This window comes from Nansenia antarctica (assembly GCF_963989245.1).
Source record: "Nansenia antarctica genome assembly, chromosome: 5".
Lineage (NCBI taxonomy): Eukaryota > Metazoa > Chordata > Actinopteri > Argentiniformes > Microstomatidae > Nansenia > Nansenia antarctica.
Genome location: NC_137690.1, coordinates 30,894,199 through 30,911,055, shown reverse-complemented (window position 1 = coordinate 30,911,055; position 16,857 = coordinate 30,894,199). Strand labels below are relative to the sequence as shown.

General features: G+C 44.9%; 1 protein-coding gene across 1 annotated transcript; it reads left to right on the top strand.

Annotated features, from left to right (window-relative positions):
- The first annotated feature begins 7,195 nt into the window (after positions 1-7,195).
- atad1a (ATPase family AAA domain containing 1a) lies at positions 7,196-15,549 on the top strand. Its single transcript, XM_080532405.1, has 10 exons — positions 7,196-7,215; positions 7,595-7,848; positions 8,444-8,542; positions 8,688-8,808; positions 10,745-10,945; positions 11,190-11,296; positions 11,749-11,838; positions 12,094-12,144; positions 13,657-13,841; positions 14,648-15,549. The coding sequence occupies exons 2-10, from the start codon at positions 7,675-7,677 to the stop codon at positions 14,769-14,771; spliced, it is 1,152 nt and encodes a 383-aa protein (XP_080388531.1). The 5' UTR covers positions 7,196-7,215; positions 7,595-7,674; the 3' UTR covers positions 14,772-15,549.
- Positions 15,550-16,857: the final 1,308 nt, after the last annotated feature.

Here is a 16,857-nt window from a genome sequence, read left to right as displayed (position 1 = left end):
GCAGGTAAACGTAGGCTATGTCTTATATGCTGTTGGCATTGTGTTTACTTGCGCTCTAAAAAAAAAAATGTTTGCGCTGGGGAGGGGGGGGGGGGGGGGGGGCTTTCTACACGTCCAGGCCCAGGGGCCCATTTTTTCATGATCCGTCTATGTTCATCGGGGTGTTAGGTTAGGAAGCTACACAAGGAAGAATGCTTTGCTTTGGGTGGGTTGGGGGGGGGGGGGTTGGGGAAGACATTGTAGGCATTCCTCATCTGTTTCATGCATTCCAATGAGCCTGTCCTCCGCTTTCTACCTCCACCAGCCTCTACTGATCTAATGTACTGTTTGTCAATTCAATCAGTGAGTGTGGAACGACTGGTTGATTGATCGGCATTCCTGGTGTATTGAGAGGGGCTGTTCTGTGACAGGGTGGAGATGGAGGCAGTTCTCCCAGGGCTCTGCAGTACATCACATCCCTCCACGGTGCCCTTCACGGGCCTATAAACCCTGGCTCAGCTATTATAAGTGTGCACCATATTTTAATGGGGGATGATATAAAGCATCGCCCTCATTTTACGAGATGGCTCACACTTCATGATCAGCTCAATGTTTGACGGAAAGTAAGGCCGGCCCTGGTGTTTTGACCTTTTCCTTCTCGCCTGTGAATTTGTCTGTATATAGAGCTTCTTTAAAGTGAGGTATGAAAAATCTTGACGAGCTCAACCACAGGCAACAAACAGACAGACAAAAGACAGTGTAGGAGAGAGAGAGAAGGGTGGGTGTGCCACAGGACACAAGAAACACTGATGGAGCTGATTGATTGGTGAGATCACCGGGGGGGTTGGGGGGGGGGTTGGGGGGGGGGGGGTAGGGTAGAGGGCTGACAGAGCTCTTGACACAGGCTGGAGAATAAATCCCTTTGACATCAGGCGGCTGAAAGGCTCCACACAAAGGCTTCATACGAGAGCCAGGCCTTATGAGAAGATAAGCACAAGAGAAGGTGGGCTTGTTTTGGAGGGTAAACCCCATCGTAGGTGGCCACTCCTCCAGCTGTCCTTTACAGTATGTGTCTTCTTTGAGTGACGGAACTTGTTTTGCCCGATTGTCGTGTGTTTCTCGTTAGAGTTGTTGTATAAAGTCATTGTATGGTATACGCTGTAGAATAGTTTGCTGTCCAAGTTTAGGAGGATTTTAGTCATGTCCTTAGTCATACATACTTGCCTCAGCACGCTATTGATACATACCGCATTGAAACGAGCGCGAAAGCAATACCATAAAAAAGCAATTATCCCCGATATCGATTTTTTTCCTTGGTATAGTACACATCGACTTCAATATGTCTTCGTTGTGAACCAACAAGGAGGCGTTTTCAAACACAAACACCACTGCGCTGCCATTAATGGCCTCTGGCCCCAACCAGAGGGCAATGATGTTATTTGGCAGCTGTTTTAATCAGCCAAAGTAAATGTTGTGTCTGGGCGTCCTCAGGGGAACCGGGGCTGTGACAGTGATGTGTCTTCTTCCATTAGCCGAAGCTGGGTGAAGGATACCAAAGCCTTTCACTTGATGGAGTCTCTCCTCCTGCTGCTGCTTCTCCACCGGTAGACCCTCCTTTAGGCTTCACCCCTCATCTGTCTCTCTGTATGAAATATAATGGTGGAAAATAGCCAATGGGTGATGGAGATTGATTCCAAGGAAACATGAGTGGTAATCAATAAGGTTCCCTACGTAGCGGAGAGATACACTTTCCCCCTCCGGAGCCCTCTCTCACCCGCTGGTTACCTGTGGCGTAGTTTGGGTGACACAGAGCAGACCCGCGTGTAATTTATGACGAAGGTGTCACCCGTAAGACTGATATCCGATGGATGAGGGACTCTGTACGATAATGGAAATAGCATCTTTTTATCCTCCGAGAAAAAAAGTTGCTAGCTCTGTGGAATACGGTTTCATTCAAAAATGATGGATTGATCCAATCCATCACATCAAAAGTTACGTTTCAAGGGATGGAATCCTAAGTGATTTTGAAGGGCAGGTGTGGTTGAAATGAATGTTATGGGGCTTTTTGACTTTTTATTTTTTTGGGACCAAGGAAGTTTTGAAGCCGGACCAGATAGAGCTAAAAGTATCATTCTGGTAATCCCACTTGGTATTCTCCGGTGGTAATCACTACCTGACCAATAGGTCAATCATTGAGCCTGTCAAGCGACAACAGTGACTGATTGAATCAATGTACGGTCACTGAAGTGAACATTTTGTTATTCACACACACATTTTTTCCTTTTCAACCTGTGTGAACCCAAGTGTCAGTGAAGTGAAGTGTCTTACCCACAGTGGAATGTGCAGCTTTGGTATCAAATAATTTTTATTCACTATTGAATACAGCACAGAGAGGGGGGTTAGCATGGATTTCTATAGGTAACCAAGGCAACAGAAAGCTCCTCAGCACTCAGCAGCACAGAATGTGTTAATCAATAATAAATATGTGACAGGTCATAGCTCAAGAAGAGAGCGATGAAAGGAACATATTTCTTTATCACCCATGTTGCATACTAAGACCGCCCCGATAATAATCAATACACAGCATACAAAGGAATGTTAATATTCCCCAGATGCACAACTCTCATCAGGGACACTCTTTACAACACTTGTAACACAAGAAAGAGAAGGTACAACAACCAGATGTTCTATAATAGCTGAAGAAATGAAAAACTGTTTTATGGAGGGACAAAACTGTCCCTTAAAAAGCATTGATGTGTGTTATGTGGGAAGAGATAGCCATGTGGAAAAGAATGTTCCGGGCCTAGCGGGGTGTCGCATCTGTGTGCCGACATGGGATTGCACGGACAGTCTTCGCTTTAGCTCTCCCCCGGATTCTGGCTCCATTTACCCACACCCAGGCTCCACTTCATCTGCACACAGAACGCATTCTGCTTTATTTATTCATTCATTTCCACGTGGCGACCGCTGTCACTTTGATGAATGGGAGCTGGAACTGGCCAATTGTTTTCACTCAGCACGACAAGTCTCACATGCTATGAACTATTAAACGTCCTTCCTGTAGAGGCAACGTAACTCCCCTGCCAGTTCCCCTCCCTCCATACTACCAACCACCTCCCCAACCACCGTCCCCTCAGACACCCCCCCCCACCCCACCCCACCCCCCCTCCTCCTCCTCCTCCTCCCCAAGCTTCCCTTATTGGGATCCACCTGAGGCATCAGCCCCTGCAGAGGTTCTCTCCCGGCTGCCAGGTGGTTGTTAGTGAGTCAGCTCCGCCTCCTCTGGTTGAATGGTGTGACACAGTGGATGTGTAGATGGACGGACGGATGGACGGAAGGACGGATGGACAGGGGTGGGTTAACACTAGAACAACCATGGGTGGGGTCATTTGACCCTGTGAGTAATATGTGCCTTCTACCACCCAGTATCCTTACATTTTCTAAATCACGGATCTCAATCAGGATAAGCTAGTATAAAGCTATTTTGCAGTTTGTCTGTGTAGGAGGCAGGCTAATTTACAAGAGGCGCCAACTAGTGGTCTTTGTGTGTAAATAGCAGCTTCCCATTGTAAAGACTATGGTCATTTGACCCCCGAGGCGGCTCTAATAGTAGGTAAAATAGGCACGGCTGTTCTAGTGTTAAAGGGGGCGGGGGGCTCTGTCCTAATGGGGGTGTTCTGTGTTCTGGGTTGTTTGAGATGATGGGGCTGAGACTGGCTGTGGGGGGAGGGGTCACATGAAGCAGGGGATGTAAACCACGGGAAACTCAGAGATCAGAGGTCAGCGTGAGAGACGAGCCACGTGAGAGAGGACATCATCCGTCAGATGAACACAATCCCATCACTCTCTATAAATAGAGATGGCAAAGATTGCGGTTGAATGGGAAGTTGATTAATGTCACATTTAATCAGAGCATGTACGTGGCGTTCACCTCCTGATTTACTGACAACCTTGTCCACAGTCACCTCTGGCCATGACTTTGACAGTAATAGGTACAGTACATAAGCATGAATAACTGTGCTGCCATGTACATGATTCAGGAATACAGCCAAATCAACAAACCGCACTCACACTGCTGCAAAGCGGCCGGCCTTTGATCGTCATTAGCCTCGACGTCAATGGAAGCAATCGAGGCGCAAACGTGGGAAGAAAACACACAGGACCCCCTCGAGACGATTACTCGACCTGTCCAAATGTTGAACGCACCGAGAGCTTATGGGGAAATGAGCTTGTCAGATGTCAAAAAGACACATCGGATGAACTTTAACCTTTGCGATTTATTAGTTGCACTCGGCGGCGGAAGGCAAAGCGGGGGAAGTGCTTCGTTTTCACAGCCATACCGTATCTCATATCTCATGCAATATGCAAGGAGATGCTACCGTATGGTGTGACATACCGTATGGTGTGTGCATCATCAAAGTGCATACTGCTGTAGTACACAGGAGAGTGTATAGGGTGGAATATTCTCTGTGAGTGTGATGGCAGGTGACAAGAGCGGTGATGGTTTGCCATGCCACATCTTAGCATCTTAAAGAGGGATGAGAGAGAGAGGTGTGTGTGTGTGTGTGTGTGTGTGTGTGTGCTGTGAAAATTCTTAACCCATAACTCTTCCCCTAAAAATACAATTGACTAATCTTGAATTACTCATCTTTATGGAGGGAAAAAACGGTTGGCAGTCTCGAAAAAACGCACTCTCACTCACTGTCAACACGTCATACGGAAGACGAGGAGATAAACGACCCCCCTTTTGTCTCCCTCCTGTTTGTGTTATCTCGTTAGTGTCCCTGTTACCATGGTGATGGCGGAGTCGAAACGGAGAGGAAACTGCCGTTGGCAAACCGCGTTTTGTTATCTTCTTATTCCGGCTGTGTCAGTGGTGGGTCGTCCCCTTGCCCTCCTGTGTTACCTTCTCACAATGAACACAGAGCGACACACGTTGCCTCTGGAAGAATTTGACGCCACGCTCAAAACAAAACCCTGTTGTGAGTCCTATCGTGTCCCTCTCTCACACACATGTCTCTCTCTTTCATGCATCTCATGCGAGCAGCTCATCTCTCTCTTGTGTTTTCATCTTCCCACATGCCAGATAAGAATGATCAGCTCTTAGTGATCTGACAGGCATGAATCATTCATGTTGCCACTGGTGCATTATAGAAGGCTGAGGGTTTGAGAGGTGTGATGAGAGGCACAGCCACAGATACTGCTCTTTCCTCTACTGCTCTAGAACAACACTGGTCATAGGGGGGAGATTTCTGTGACCTAAATGGAATCGCAAAAATGTCAATCAAGTACCAGACCTCAACAATTCTGGTGCGCATCAGTTAGTGCTGAGCCTAACAAAGAGCTTGGTGAAATACTTATGGAGAAGCCATAATGCCATATGAGGTACTACAGTACAGTACATTAAAATCCCATGAAAACTCTGAGTGCATGTTTATGAGAGCACTAGCTGTGATACTGAAGCACACGCAAACAATAAAATCTTATAGTGGTGGGAAATGTCTAATGTTTCTTTTGGAGAGAAATGGGTCTCCTGCATGGGTGTAATAAAAAAGAAGGCATTCTAGTTTCAACACTTAATTTTGTCTGTGATCGCATACATAAATCTTGCAGCGTCTCTGGGTTCCTCTTGGCAACAGCCAAATAAATAATCCGCTCTCACAGGCTTTCTTGGCTTGTCAGGTGTAATATCTTTTGCGGGGGTGATTTAAAGGGTAATCAACTATTGTGTGTGAGCAATAATGTATTGGGGGGGTGTTAACAGTTTACCCATATGTTTAAATTGCAGCTGGTGACACTCCTACTTAGCAGTCTTCCAAATGTATCAAAATTGTTACCACAAAAACAAATCCAAATGCCCAAATAGACGGCCTATATATATATATACTAAATACTATAAACAGCTTTTCCACAGGGAAAGGCATATCTTTGCTCAGCTACCCATTGTCATTTTTTCATCGAGAAAAAAAAAGAAGAAAAAGATCTGCCGTGTGAAACCATGGAAAATATTTCCCACAGGACTGAGTTGTTACTTTTAATTCAGCCACAATGTGATGGGAGCTGAGAGTCGGGGGGGGAGCTGAATGTGTTTCTGTCTTCCCCAGAGAGAGGCTGTTTGGGTGAGGTGCAAGGTGTTTCTCTCTCCCCCAGAGAGAGGCTGTTTGGGTGAGGTGCAAGGTGTTGTGGGATTGCAAAAGCCCCGGCTGCACTTTCTAGATACACACAATTGTGCTTTCATGCCCAGATCCGTCAAAATGGCCCTGTCAGCCTCCTATCCCCCGGGACCTGCTTTTGCACTACAGGAGGATTAAAGCTTTTTATGAAGCAGTTTCATGACCAAAGGTGTCTGCAATTCCAGTCGGCTTGCCATTTTACACAACAAAAAAATGGGTTTACGGTCGCAGCTCAGCGGATTGGAATTGCGTATATGCAATTTATAAGTACGTAATTGGCACAGTAATAATTACAGAAGCACAACACTGATCCTCGTCAGAATAGCTACAGCAACAATTCACATCCTCTTCGTGTCGTATCAGGTTGATATTTGCAGAGAGTCACTTGTGAGCTCAAATGTGAGCTCACGAGGTGTGACATTTCTAATCCCATGTGTACTAAAATAGCCAGCTGGAATTTGTTTGCCGATACTAGAACTGAGCAACATATCTGGCTTCGAGATTTGATGAAAATCACAAAGAAAAGTGGAACATAATTATATCCACCTCAGGACTTCCTGTTGAGCTTGGGCATCCAATCACACACCTTTAATCTCATCTGATGTGCAGGCCCGTCACCAGGGACACAGTCTGCTCTGTTAGATAGGGTCTAACGCTTCTCTCTCAGTCAGTACAGATACCACTAAACCCTCCACATACTGGATCTAAGGGCCGGTCATCTCACTGGGGTTGAAGAAAATGTAGAACAGGCAACACTGCTTTCAAAGTCGAGGACTTTACAATTTTTTTTAGATGTCAGTCAATGACTTGTCCACCAGACAGTGCACAAAGGTTTCTTGGAGGGCTCTGCTGTGAGTTGATTTGAGTCCTACTCATTGAAGTAGTAGGTATGACCCTAACTGCATTGTATGCCGCTTTCCATGGTGCTGATGATACACACCGTTATATGCCTTGTCTGCCACCCAGTGGTTGTTTGTAAATAGCACAGTCGGAACGGTTGGTGATTGAGCCTGTGTTTCAGACCGGACGTACAGTACCAGTAACACTTCACATGATTGATGCGGTAATGAACCTCAGCTCTCTCGCTATCATTGTTTATTTATTTTGCATGATCACATACATTCATATTGTAATAACATCGTAACGTGCTTTACAATAAGTGTTTATACACTGCATGACATCTAGGAGTTGTGGACAAATCATTCGTGGTTGTAGTAGCCAGGCAACTAGCCAGATGTGTTAGCTCTCTAGCGTAGAAGTGTTTCATTCCAACCACGTCTTCGTTTGTACAGCTGGCAGCTCGTTTAATTGACAATAATGTGAGTTGCTAACTAACTGTCAGTGACAGGCCGTCTTATGTGGCTATTTGTAGGGATAAGTGACACTGACAGCTACGGTTTCATCTCACTGTCAGCTAATTCTTGTGCCCTGTTCATGTGCAGGTTGTGTTCCAGCCTGCACCATTCAGTCACTGCTGTCCTCTACCAATGGGCTGACCCCTGACTGACACCTGGCTGCTGAGATGTTACTGAAAGACCTTCCCCGGGAGGCCCTGATGCGCCCTCTGTCCCGGAATGAAGTATTGGGCATGATAGTGAGGCTGACCATCTTCGGAGCTGCCACCTACTACGGCATCAAATGGGTGGTGGAGGCCATGGATCCCACGCATAAACAGAAAATACAGGCTAAGAAAAGGGTACATACACCACCTCTACATAGCTTTCTCTGGATAACGGAATGATGTAATCACTCGTATCTAGTACAATTTGAGACTTGGGCCTAATAGGGTTAGGGGTTAGGTCTTGTAGTCATGTACTGTATACTAGTAAGTACACATTCATGTAGTAGTCGTTGTTATTGTTGTTAGGCGATCTACTGCTAGGCAAAGGTAGGCTAAGCGGCAGTAGGCCTGTGTGCAGGGTTCCCGTGCTGGTCTTAAAAAGACGTAAAGTCTCAAATCCAGCAAACCACACCCTAAGGCCTAAAAAAGTCTTGAATTTCAGTTATTCGGTCAAAAAATGAGGTGTTAGGTCTTAAAAATGAGATCTTGCAAGGAAATCAGTCCGACCACATCTATTTACACGGATATTAATCAAGCTGGAACCCAAAAAATGCCAAGTTGCTTCCTTTGTTGGCTGTATGGCAGTGAAATCCCTAATTTCATCACCTCGAGGATGACAAAAAGCTATCATATGGTGTCGCGAATAGGTCTAAAATTCTATTAGACCCTGTGTGTGTCATCAGTTGAGGAGAGCTGTTGAGTGACGTCCCTGTATGATCTCTCCCCCCAGGCAGAGCAGCTGATGAGGAACATCGGAGTCGAGGGCGTCAAACTCACAGAGTATGAGATGAACATTGCTTCTCACCTGGTTGATCCACGCACCATGAAGGTAAATTTAAAAAAATAATAATCTTCAAAATGTTATTTTGGATTGACCGAATTAGCTTGTGACACAATACATGGATTTGTACATGAGATGAAGAGGAAAGGAGGAGTGTATGAGGTTGAACATGGCTCTGCCACTCTTCCTGTAGGTGTGCTGGAGGGATATCGCTGGGCTTGATGAGGTGATCTATGAGCTGCAGGACACCGTCATCCTACCCTTCCAGAAGAGACACCTGCTAGCTGGATCTAAACTCTTCCAGCCTCCCAAAGGTAGGTTGAAACCAACACATTATATCAACTCATAGTTGTTACAGAATTTGATCTGATTTGTAACAAACAATTCCCATGCCTGTTTTTGAGTAGTTCGCCAAAAGCTTCAAAGATGACAAGAAGATGTAGCCTACAATTAAGCAATAGACGATCACAGCCGTGCTGATATTCAGTATAACAGCACGACCTCGAGTGTGATATTGCTTTTATATAACCAGGGGTGCACATAACTGGTGCGCCAGTGCGCATGCGTCGCCAAAATGCATGTTGCGCGGAGGATCAGCGGCATGAACGCGCTCTTGCGCACCAACAGCTGGAAGCGCTGGGAGAGGAATTGACTTCCTCAAAACTCCTACTGCTAACTGCTGACTGCCCGTTAATACCAATACCATATCCTTTCATGACCACAATGTACCCACCGACGACGACCACGGCGACTCCCCTCACGAAAACATTCGGAAAGTATCGTAACTTGTACTTTCATTCCGCGTATCGCGCATCGCATGGTTATCACGCCGACACGTGAAAATTCAGTCCCGAACGACTCGTCGCTAAAAGGAAAAACAACACCAAGGCACTTCACGTTTCTTTTCTCTGAAGCTTTCAAACGTTCAGACGTTTGTTTTACAGCTTCATTATCGCACCTCGACCCCTGACCCAGGGAATATGGTTGGGAATTATATTAGAAGGAAAAAAAAAAGACTTTGTGCAACAATCAAAATAATGAGCTATTTAAAGTGATAGCCTACAACATCCTCTACCATGGTTGAAATTGAGGACAGTATTAACAACAGTCAAGAGAGCAGTGATGATGATGATTAAGCTTGTAGCATAAGTAAATGCTTAGGTTGTAACTTTTTGTTGAAAGTTGATTTCAGTGTTTACAGAACAGAGCAGTGCTTAAGGAGATATCAGTTGATTTCATTGTATTTAAAGAACAGACATTCAGTTAGTGCTTAAAGAGATGTCAGTTGATTTCATTGTGTTTAAAGGAGTCTGACAGACTTTCATGCTTAAAGAGCAGTCATTTGATTTTTCATTTGTTTCTTTTGTTTTGCACACAATCATTTGTTTGTTCATCTTATTTTTGAATAAATGTCGTTTTGCTAATATAAGTTATCCATGTATCCCTTTTTTATCCATCCTGTGGGACGGGTCGTGACTCGTGAGCTCGGGGAGCACCAAGCAGCATCCCTAGGTGCTCCTCTGAGCACTGGCCCCAAAAAGTTATGTGCACCCCTGTATATAACAGTTCTACAGCGCGATTTATTAGTTAACAGTAATAAGCGACAACAGATTATGATTTGTTTGTTTATTTAATAATAAAAATAAACAAAAAATAGTTCCGCAACTGAACTTCAAATGGACTGTTGCCTAGTAACCTGAACACAAACATGTAGTCTAATTAACGGTCATTTAGTAGAACATCTGTGCGGCGGAGTGATACATATAGTTAAAAGTCCCAGTGCTGTTATACTGTATATCGTAACTCATGGAATGCCTCTTGTCCAATCAAATTACTTGGTCGGAACTAACTGTTGTATAAAAAACAATAACAAATAAATTCACGTGGAAACCTTTTCCAATTTCAATCCAATACCGATGTCCCTCCAACACAAAAACATATCTATTAGTTGTCAATGACGTTTAAGGAGAAAAAAAAAGTTTTTAAAAATAGTCATGTTTTCTATGACTTTGATGTGAATGCCCTTATTATACACATGTGGACCATAACATTATGATATGCTTTTGATATGTGAATGGAGGTGATGTGATACATTGATATATGGATACAGACGATACAAATGTTTTCTGTGACTGATGTGAAGATAGTGAGCTTACTAATAAGACATGAGAAGCTCTCGGCTTCAAAGTAGCTCTCGTATGAAAAAAGGTTGGAGACCCCTGCTATACAGTCTTTTGTCTGTGACTTCAGGTGTGTTATTGTTTGGTCCTCCTGGGTGTGGGAAGACCCTGATCGCCAAGGCAACCGCCAAAGCCTCTGGTTGCCAGTTCATCAACTTGCAGGCCTCTACGCTGACGGACAAGTGGTACGGCGAATCACAGAAGCTCACCGCTGCTGTCTTTTCATTGGCTGTCAAGATCCAGCCCTGTATCATCTTCATTGATGAAATTGGTGAGTGTGTCCTGTCTCTCGCTGGGATTCCAATACTACAAGAAAAAGTACGTTTTTTTTTTTTTGTCCTTCAATCGATTGCATTGAGTCAGACACAGGTGATATCCTTTTGTCACAACATGTATCCTGTATTCGAGATGCTCTCCTCATACCGGACACAATATGGCGACTCACGCAGACCTCAACCACGAGTCAATCAGCCTTCTGTCCAAAGCTTTGACTTCTCCTTCTCTTTTTTTGTCAGACTCTTTCCTGAGGAACCGCTCCAGCCTAGACCATGAAGCTACAGCCATGATGAAGGCCCAGTTCATGAGCCTGTGGGATGGGTTGGAGACTGGAGCTTCTAGCCAGGTACCACACACACCCAACCCCACCCGCCCACCCCCCCCTACAGCACCCTACTGTCTCTTGACTTTCGCTTAACTGTAGCTTGTGCTGATTACTAATATGTGACGAACAAGTCGGCAACCGATCAAATTGTTCAGACTTTCATTCTGAAAATGTTCGAATGAATGTCAACGTTGTTCAAAATCAACGACACACTCGCTAGTCACGCCAAAACATTGTAACGCAATGGATACGTTGAGTAGTCCCCACTGCTACCAAGTTAACTAAAACACTACTTAACATTGTTAGCAGGCTCACAAAACAAGCTGTGTTAGTTGACTAGCTAGCGTGTCGTTGATTTTCAACAACGTTGACTTTTATTTAAAATTATTTTTAAATTTTACGGAATAAAAGTTCCCGGTTTCACCAGCTGCTGTCACGTACGGTTGGTCACATGGTGGTAACTGTCCTTACAGGTGATGGTGATGGGAGCCACCAACAGACCACAGGATCTGGACCCCGCCATTCTGCGCAGGATGCCCACCTCCTTTCACGTCGGCCTGCCGGTGAGTGACACGCACACGCACACACACACACACACACACACACACACACACACACACACACACACACACACACACACACACACACACACACGGTCACATTCTCAACATCTCCCTGTTTGGATAATGGCCTGGAAACAGTCTGTACAGTGCCTTCTGCTATGCGCTCCTGTTCTCGTGTTAAAGCCTGTGTGTGTGTGTGTGTGTGTGTGTGTGTGTGTGTGTGTGTGTGTGTTTCCCTCACGACACGTTTTGTAGAACACCCGACAGAGGCAGGAAATCCTGAAGTTGATCTTGGCGGGAGAAAACGTAAGTAACGCTGTCTCCCTCTCTGACAGCCGACCCTACAGCATGCAGTCTACCCAGGGGTCGGTCGGCGCGTGTCCACGTCAACTGTGAAAATCGTACAGTACAGTGCTCTGTTTGTAGTGACAATTAAAGCCCAAACCCCAAGGTACAGTGTACCTTTCACAATCTTGCACCCCCATATAATATGTAAAGCACCCTGAGCACCCTGTGCATTCGTGCTGAGAAGGGTGCTATATAAATACAGTTTTACTTACTTACTTACTTACTTACTTACCATATCTCTCTGAACTCCTTCACACCTACACTCCCTCTCGCTTTCATCTCGTTATACCTTCTGCCCGCCTGACCACTATGGGGTCTAGAGCCTTCAGTCACTCTGCCCCCCGTCTCTGGAACTTTCTCCCACAAGATATCCGCGACACTGACTCTCTTTCCACCTTCAAATCCTGCCTGAAAACCCACCTTTTTAAACTGGCGTATTTTGAACTGATGGTTCTTTTTAAGTCTTTTGTTTTGTTGTGTTTTGTTTTGTTTTTGTTTGTTTGAATCACTGTTTGAACCAGTTTGAATCTGTTGCTTGTTTTTAAATGATGCTCTGTAAAGTGTCCTTGAGTGCTCTGAAAGGCGCCTATAAATAAAATGCATTATTATTATTATTATTATTATTATTATTACTACTGTACTGTAAATGTAAAAGCCAACACACAATCCTCTTCTCAGGCCATTAGACTACACTTAAATTCTGTATATATCCTATTCTTTACTGTATTTAATGTTATTACTCTTGATGTTTATATTTGATCTCTAATTCTACTTACATTCATATTGTGGATGTTGATTGACATTGTAGTATCTTGGGTATAACTATAACTATATAACTAACTATTAACTGGACTGGCACAGACTTTGCTTAGAAGTTTCCCTAAGAACCCGAGAACCCGAACCGTGGCTCGGCTGCATAGCGACCGTGGCTCTCCTGCATAGCGACCCGTACTTCAACTGAACCTACAGATGGGGAGCGGTAGCTTACAGTACGTAGCAATGGCACTACCGCCCCCCTAGTGGTGAGATGGACGTATCCCACTCTACAACAGATGTCGTAGAGCTGCTCTGCCTCAGGCGTTTCGTTAGTAAGTAAGCCTTGAGAACCGACGGTTCTCGAGCCTAACGACCCTTAGGCGGCAGGAGCCTATCTCCTGTTTCCTTAGCGTGAGGCGGCTTGATGTACAAGTACACCCCCCTGGACATGACGCTGGTATGTCACAGGGTCTTACCCCCCCCCCCCAATCCAACCCTTAATGCTGAGTGCCAAGCAGGGAGGCATCGGGTATCATTTTTCTAGTCTTTGGGTAGGACTCGTGCCGGGGGGAATCGAACTCACGACCTCTCGATCTCAGTGCGGACGCTCTTCACCGCAAGGCCGCTGAGCTGGTTTGTGTTTGTGTTCGACGTAATGCCAAACGAATCGAATAAAACACAGACTTTTTCACCCTCTCCTCCTCCCCTCCTCAGCTGAGCAACGCCGTCAACCTGAGGGAGATCGCGGAGAAGACGGAGGGCTACTCGGGGAGCGACCTGCGGGAGCTGTGTCGCGACGCCGCCATGTACCGCGTCAGGGACTACGTCCGCAAGCAGCAGATGAGGCAGATCGCCGAGCAGATACAGGAGGAGGGGGAGGCGGGGGCGGAGGAAGAGAAGTACGTCTCTTTTGCTTATGTATATACCTACGACGAACCTCCTTCACCTGGAATAGAACTAGTTGATTGCTTGATTGATTGATTGAGTTTATTCATGGGTCGAGTAAAAACAGTAATCCAAGGGATGACATGTGAAATTGTGAACACTTATTCCCAACATGGTCCTTTGATATTAACATACAAGACAACAATAACATCAAACAATCATTAAATAAACATTACCCCCCCCCCCCCAAACAAAGGGATTAGGAACTTCTAGGAAAAATAAAAAGAATAAAAGTAGGCTAAGAATACAATAATAAGAATAAAAGTAGGCAAAAAAAATAGGCTTTCCTATCTGTTCACCTTACTCCAGAGGTAAGCTCTAACCTGTCCTCTAAAGGCACTCCTAGGTGCCTAGTCCACAGGGATGACTCCTCTCTGGGGGGTTGGACCGTGTAAAAGGGCATGGGTCTTTTTCTGTTTAGAGTGCTAGTCTTTGGGTCTTAAAGCAGTGGTTTTTTTATGCGTGCGTGCGTGCATGTGTATGTGTGCGTGTGCATGTGTATGTGTGTGTGCACGCATTATTGCATCCTTGTCCAGCAGCGTTGTCTAGCATTGACCACTGACCTTTGTCCCGGTCCTCTCTGTCCCTCTCCTGACCACCTCTGTCCTGGTCCTCTCTGGTCCTCTCTGTCTCTCTCTGGTCCTCTCTGGTCCTCTCTGTCTCTCTCTGTCTCTCTCTGGTCCTCTATGTCTCTCTCTGGTCCTCTCTGTCTCTCTCTCTCTCTCTCTCTCTCTCTCTGTCCCTCTCTGTCTCTCTCCAGGCCTGTGGAGGAGGAGCGGTTGAGGCCCATCACCCAGCTGGACATGCTGTTCGGCCTGGACAAGATGAGGGAGTCCAAGCAGGCCACCATGCCCCAGCCTCTGAGAGAGGTGGCCCTGGACTAACACCCCCCCCCACCCTCCGCTCCGATAACATAGCCCCACTTGTTACTGAGCAGACTGGCCTTGAGCCTCCTCCCTCCCTCCCTCCCTCCCTCCCTCCACTCACAGCACATTGTTTCAGGGCAGTGCTCCTGTCCTGAATAAACCCCTCTCTCTCCCCCCACCACCACCTCTCCTGTTCCAGTGTGTGTGTGTGTGTGTCCCACCACCACCACCTCTCCTGTTCCAGTGCCCCCCCCCCCCCCCCCCCGGACATCCTATTCATTCCTACTGCGTCTTCCAGACCGAAAACAACACACCTGTGTACCGGCACACATCTATATCTCCACATTCCCAACACCTCAGTGATCGTTGTTTATTGTTGTTCATTATAATGTAGGGCACAGATAATATATATTCAAATTGAGAATGTTTCCATTATGTTATTTTCCTTTTAAAGAAAAAAGAAAAAAGACTGTCAAGCGCTGTCAAGCTTCTCAGCTGTGAGGACCTGCGTCACAAATGTCTAGTCGTCTGCATGTCTTGAGTGGTAGTGAAAAGTAACATACATGTGTTTTCATGTGATAATAACAAAGCGTGCCGTTAGAATTATAAGGTTCTATTTCCATTTTTGTCAAAATTGAGTTTTTTACATAATCTGATCCATTAGGTGTTTATTAAAGCCTGTGTGGTGTTAATTTTTAAATGTTGACATTTTTGAGTTAGTAATTCATAAAATACAAAGGTTCCATCTCACAAAACATAATGGAATGTAAAAACTTTGACGCTTAATATCTCTGAACTACCCTAAACGGAGATAGAACCTTATAATTCTAAGCTCACGAAAGGCAGATATTTTCGGACTACGAACCAAAAGAAAAACTAAAATGTTCCCTGCCTGGGCGATGAGAGATCTGAATTCTCCATTTCTGTTTTATTGAAGATTCATCGGTGTGTATATAATGCGGTTTTGCCACATCATTGACTGGCATTGCATATCCCATTAAAGGGATGGTTGACTATTTTGACGCTTACATTAGTTGTTTTCTTTTAGATATAGCTCCCGGTTGCGGCTGCAGGACATAACTACATAACAAAGTTATGTACGGAGGTTATAATACAATACACGTATCAAAAAAAAAAAAAGTGCATTTGTAAGTGTCAAACTATTGAACCATCCCTTTAATTGAAATGTATGTACTGTATTTTCCGGACTATAAGTCGCACCACTAAGAAATGCGTCATGAAGAAAAAAACACATATAAATCGCACTGGACTATAAGTCGCATATATTTAGAAATGTATTTCACAAAATCCAAGACCAAGAACAGACATTTAATCTGGAAAAGCAAGTTATTCAACTACACAATACCACACAGAACAACAGGCTGAATAGGCTAAATTAACAGAATAGGCTAAATTAACCACATTAACAGTTATTCAGCTACACCATAGCATAAAGAACTACCTGGGAGGCTGAATAGGCTAAATTAACATAACAAACCAGCTAGCCAACAAGCAAGTTACCAGTAAACAAGTTCACCAAGCTCCCGTTAATGTTTCAGCTAATTCTTCAGTGGTATAGGAGCAGCATAGTTGTGACAAGCCCACAGCGCCCTCTGGCGGCTGTAGACGGCAATGTAAAACTATGAAGAAAAATACGGTACGTTTGTAAGTGTCAAACTATTGAACCATCCCTTTAATTATGTTCCTGACAAAGATGGGTCTGCCTCGCCTTGCTTTGATGTCCCTGACGATGTGTCACAACGTTCAGTCCCCTTGGATGGACTGTCATCCAACACAAGAGCTGATACTGTTGAAATAATTGATTGATTGATTGATTGATTGATTGAAAACTTTATTAGAAGATTTGCAGAAGTAGGTAAATGAAAGTACATATTACATACAAGGTCAACTAACAGGATAAAAACCCAAGAAAGCCACTGGCTTATTTCAATTGGGGTCCTTAATGTTATCTGTTATGTTCCATTGTTGCACTTGTGCTATTATTACCCCTATTGTTTTACCTCTAAGAGTCGCGTGTGTCTTTGTAGTCCTTTAAAAACCTTTTGACCTCCCGGGGATGGAATATTGTCACCCTACAGTTTGG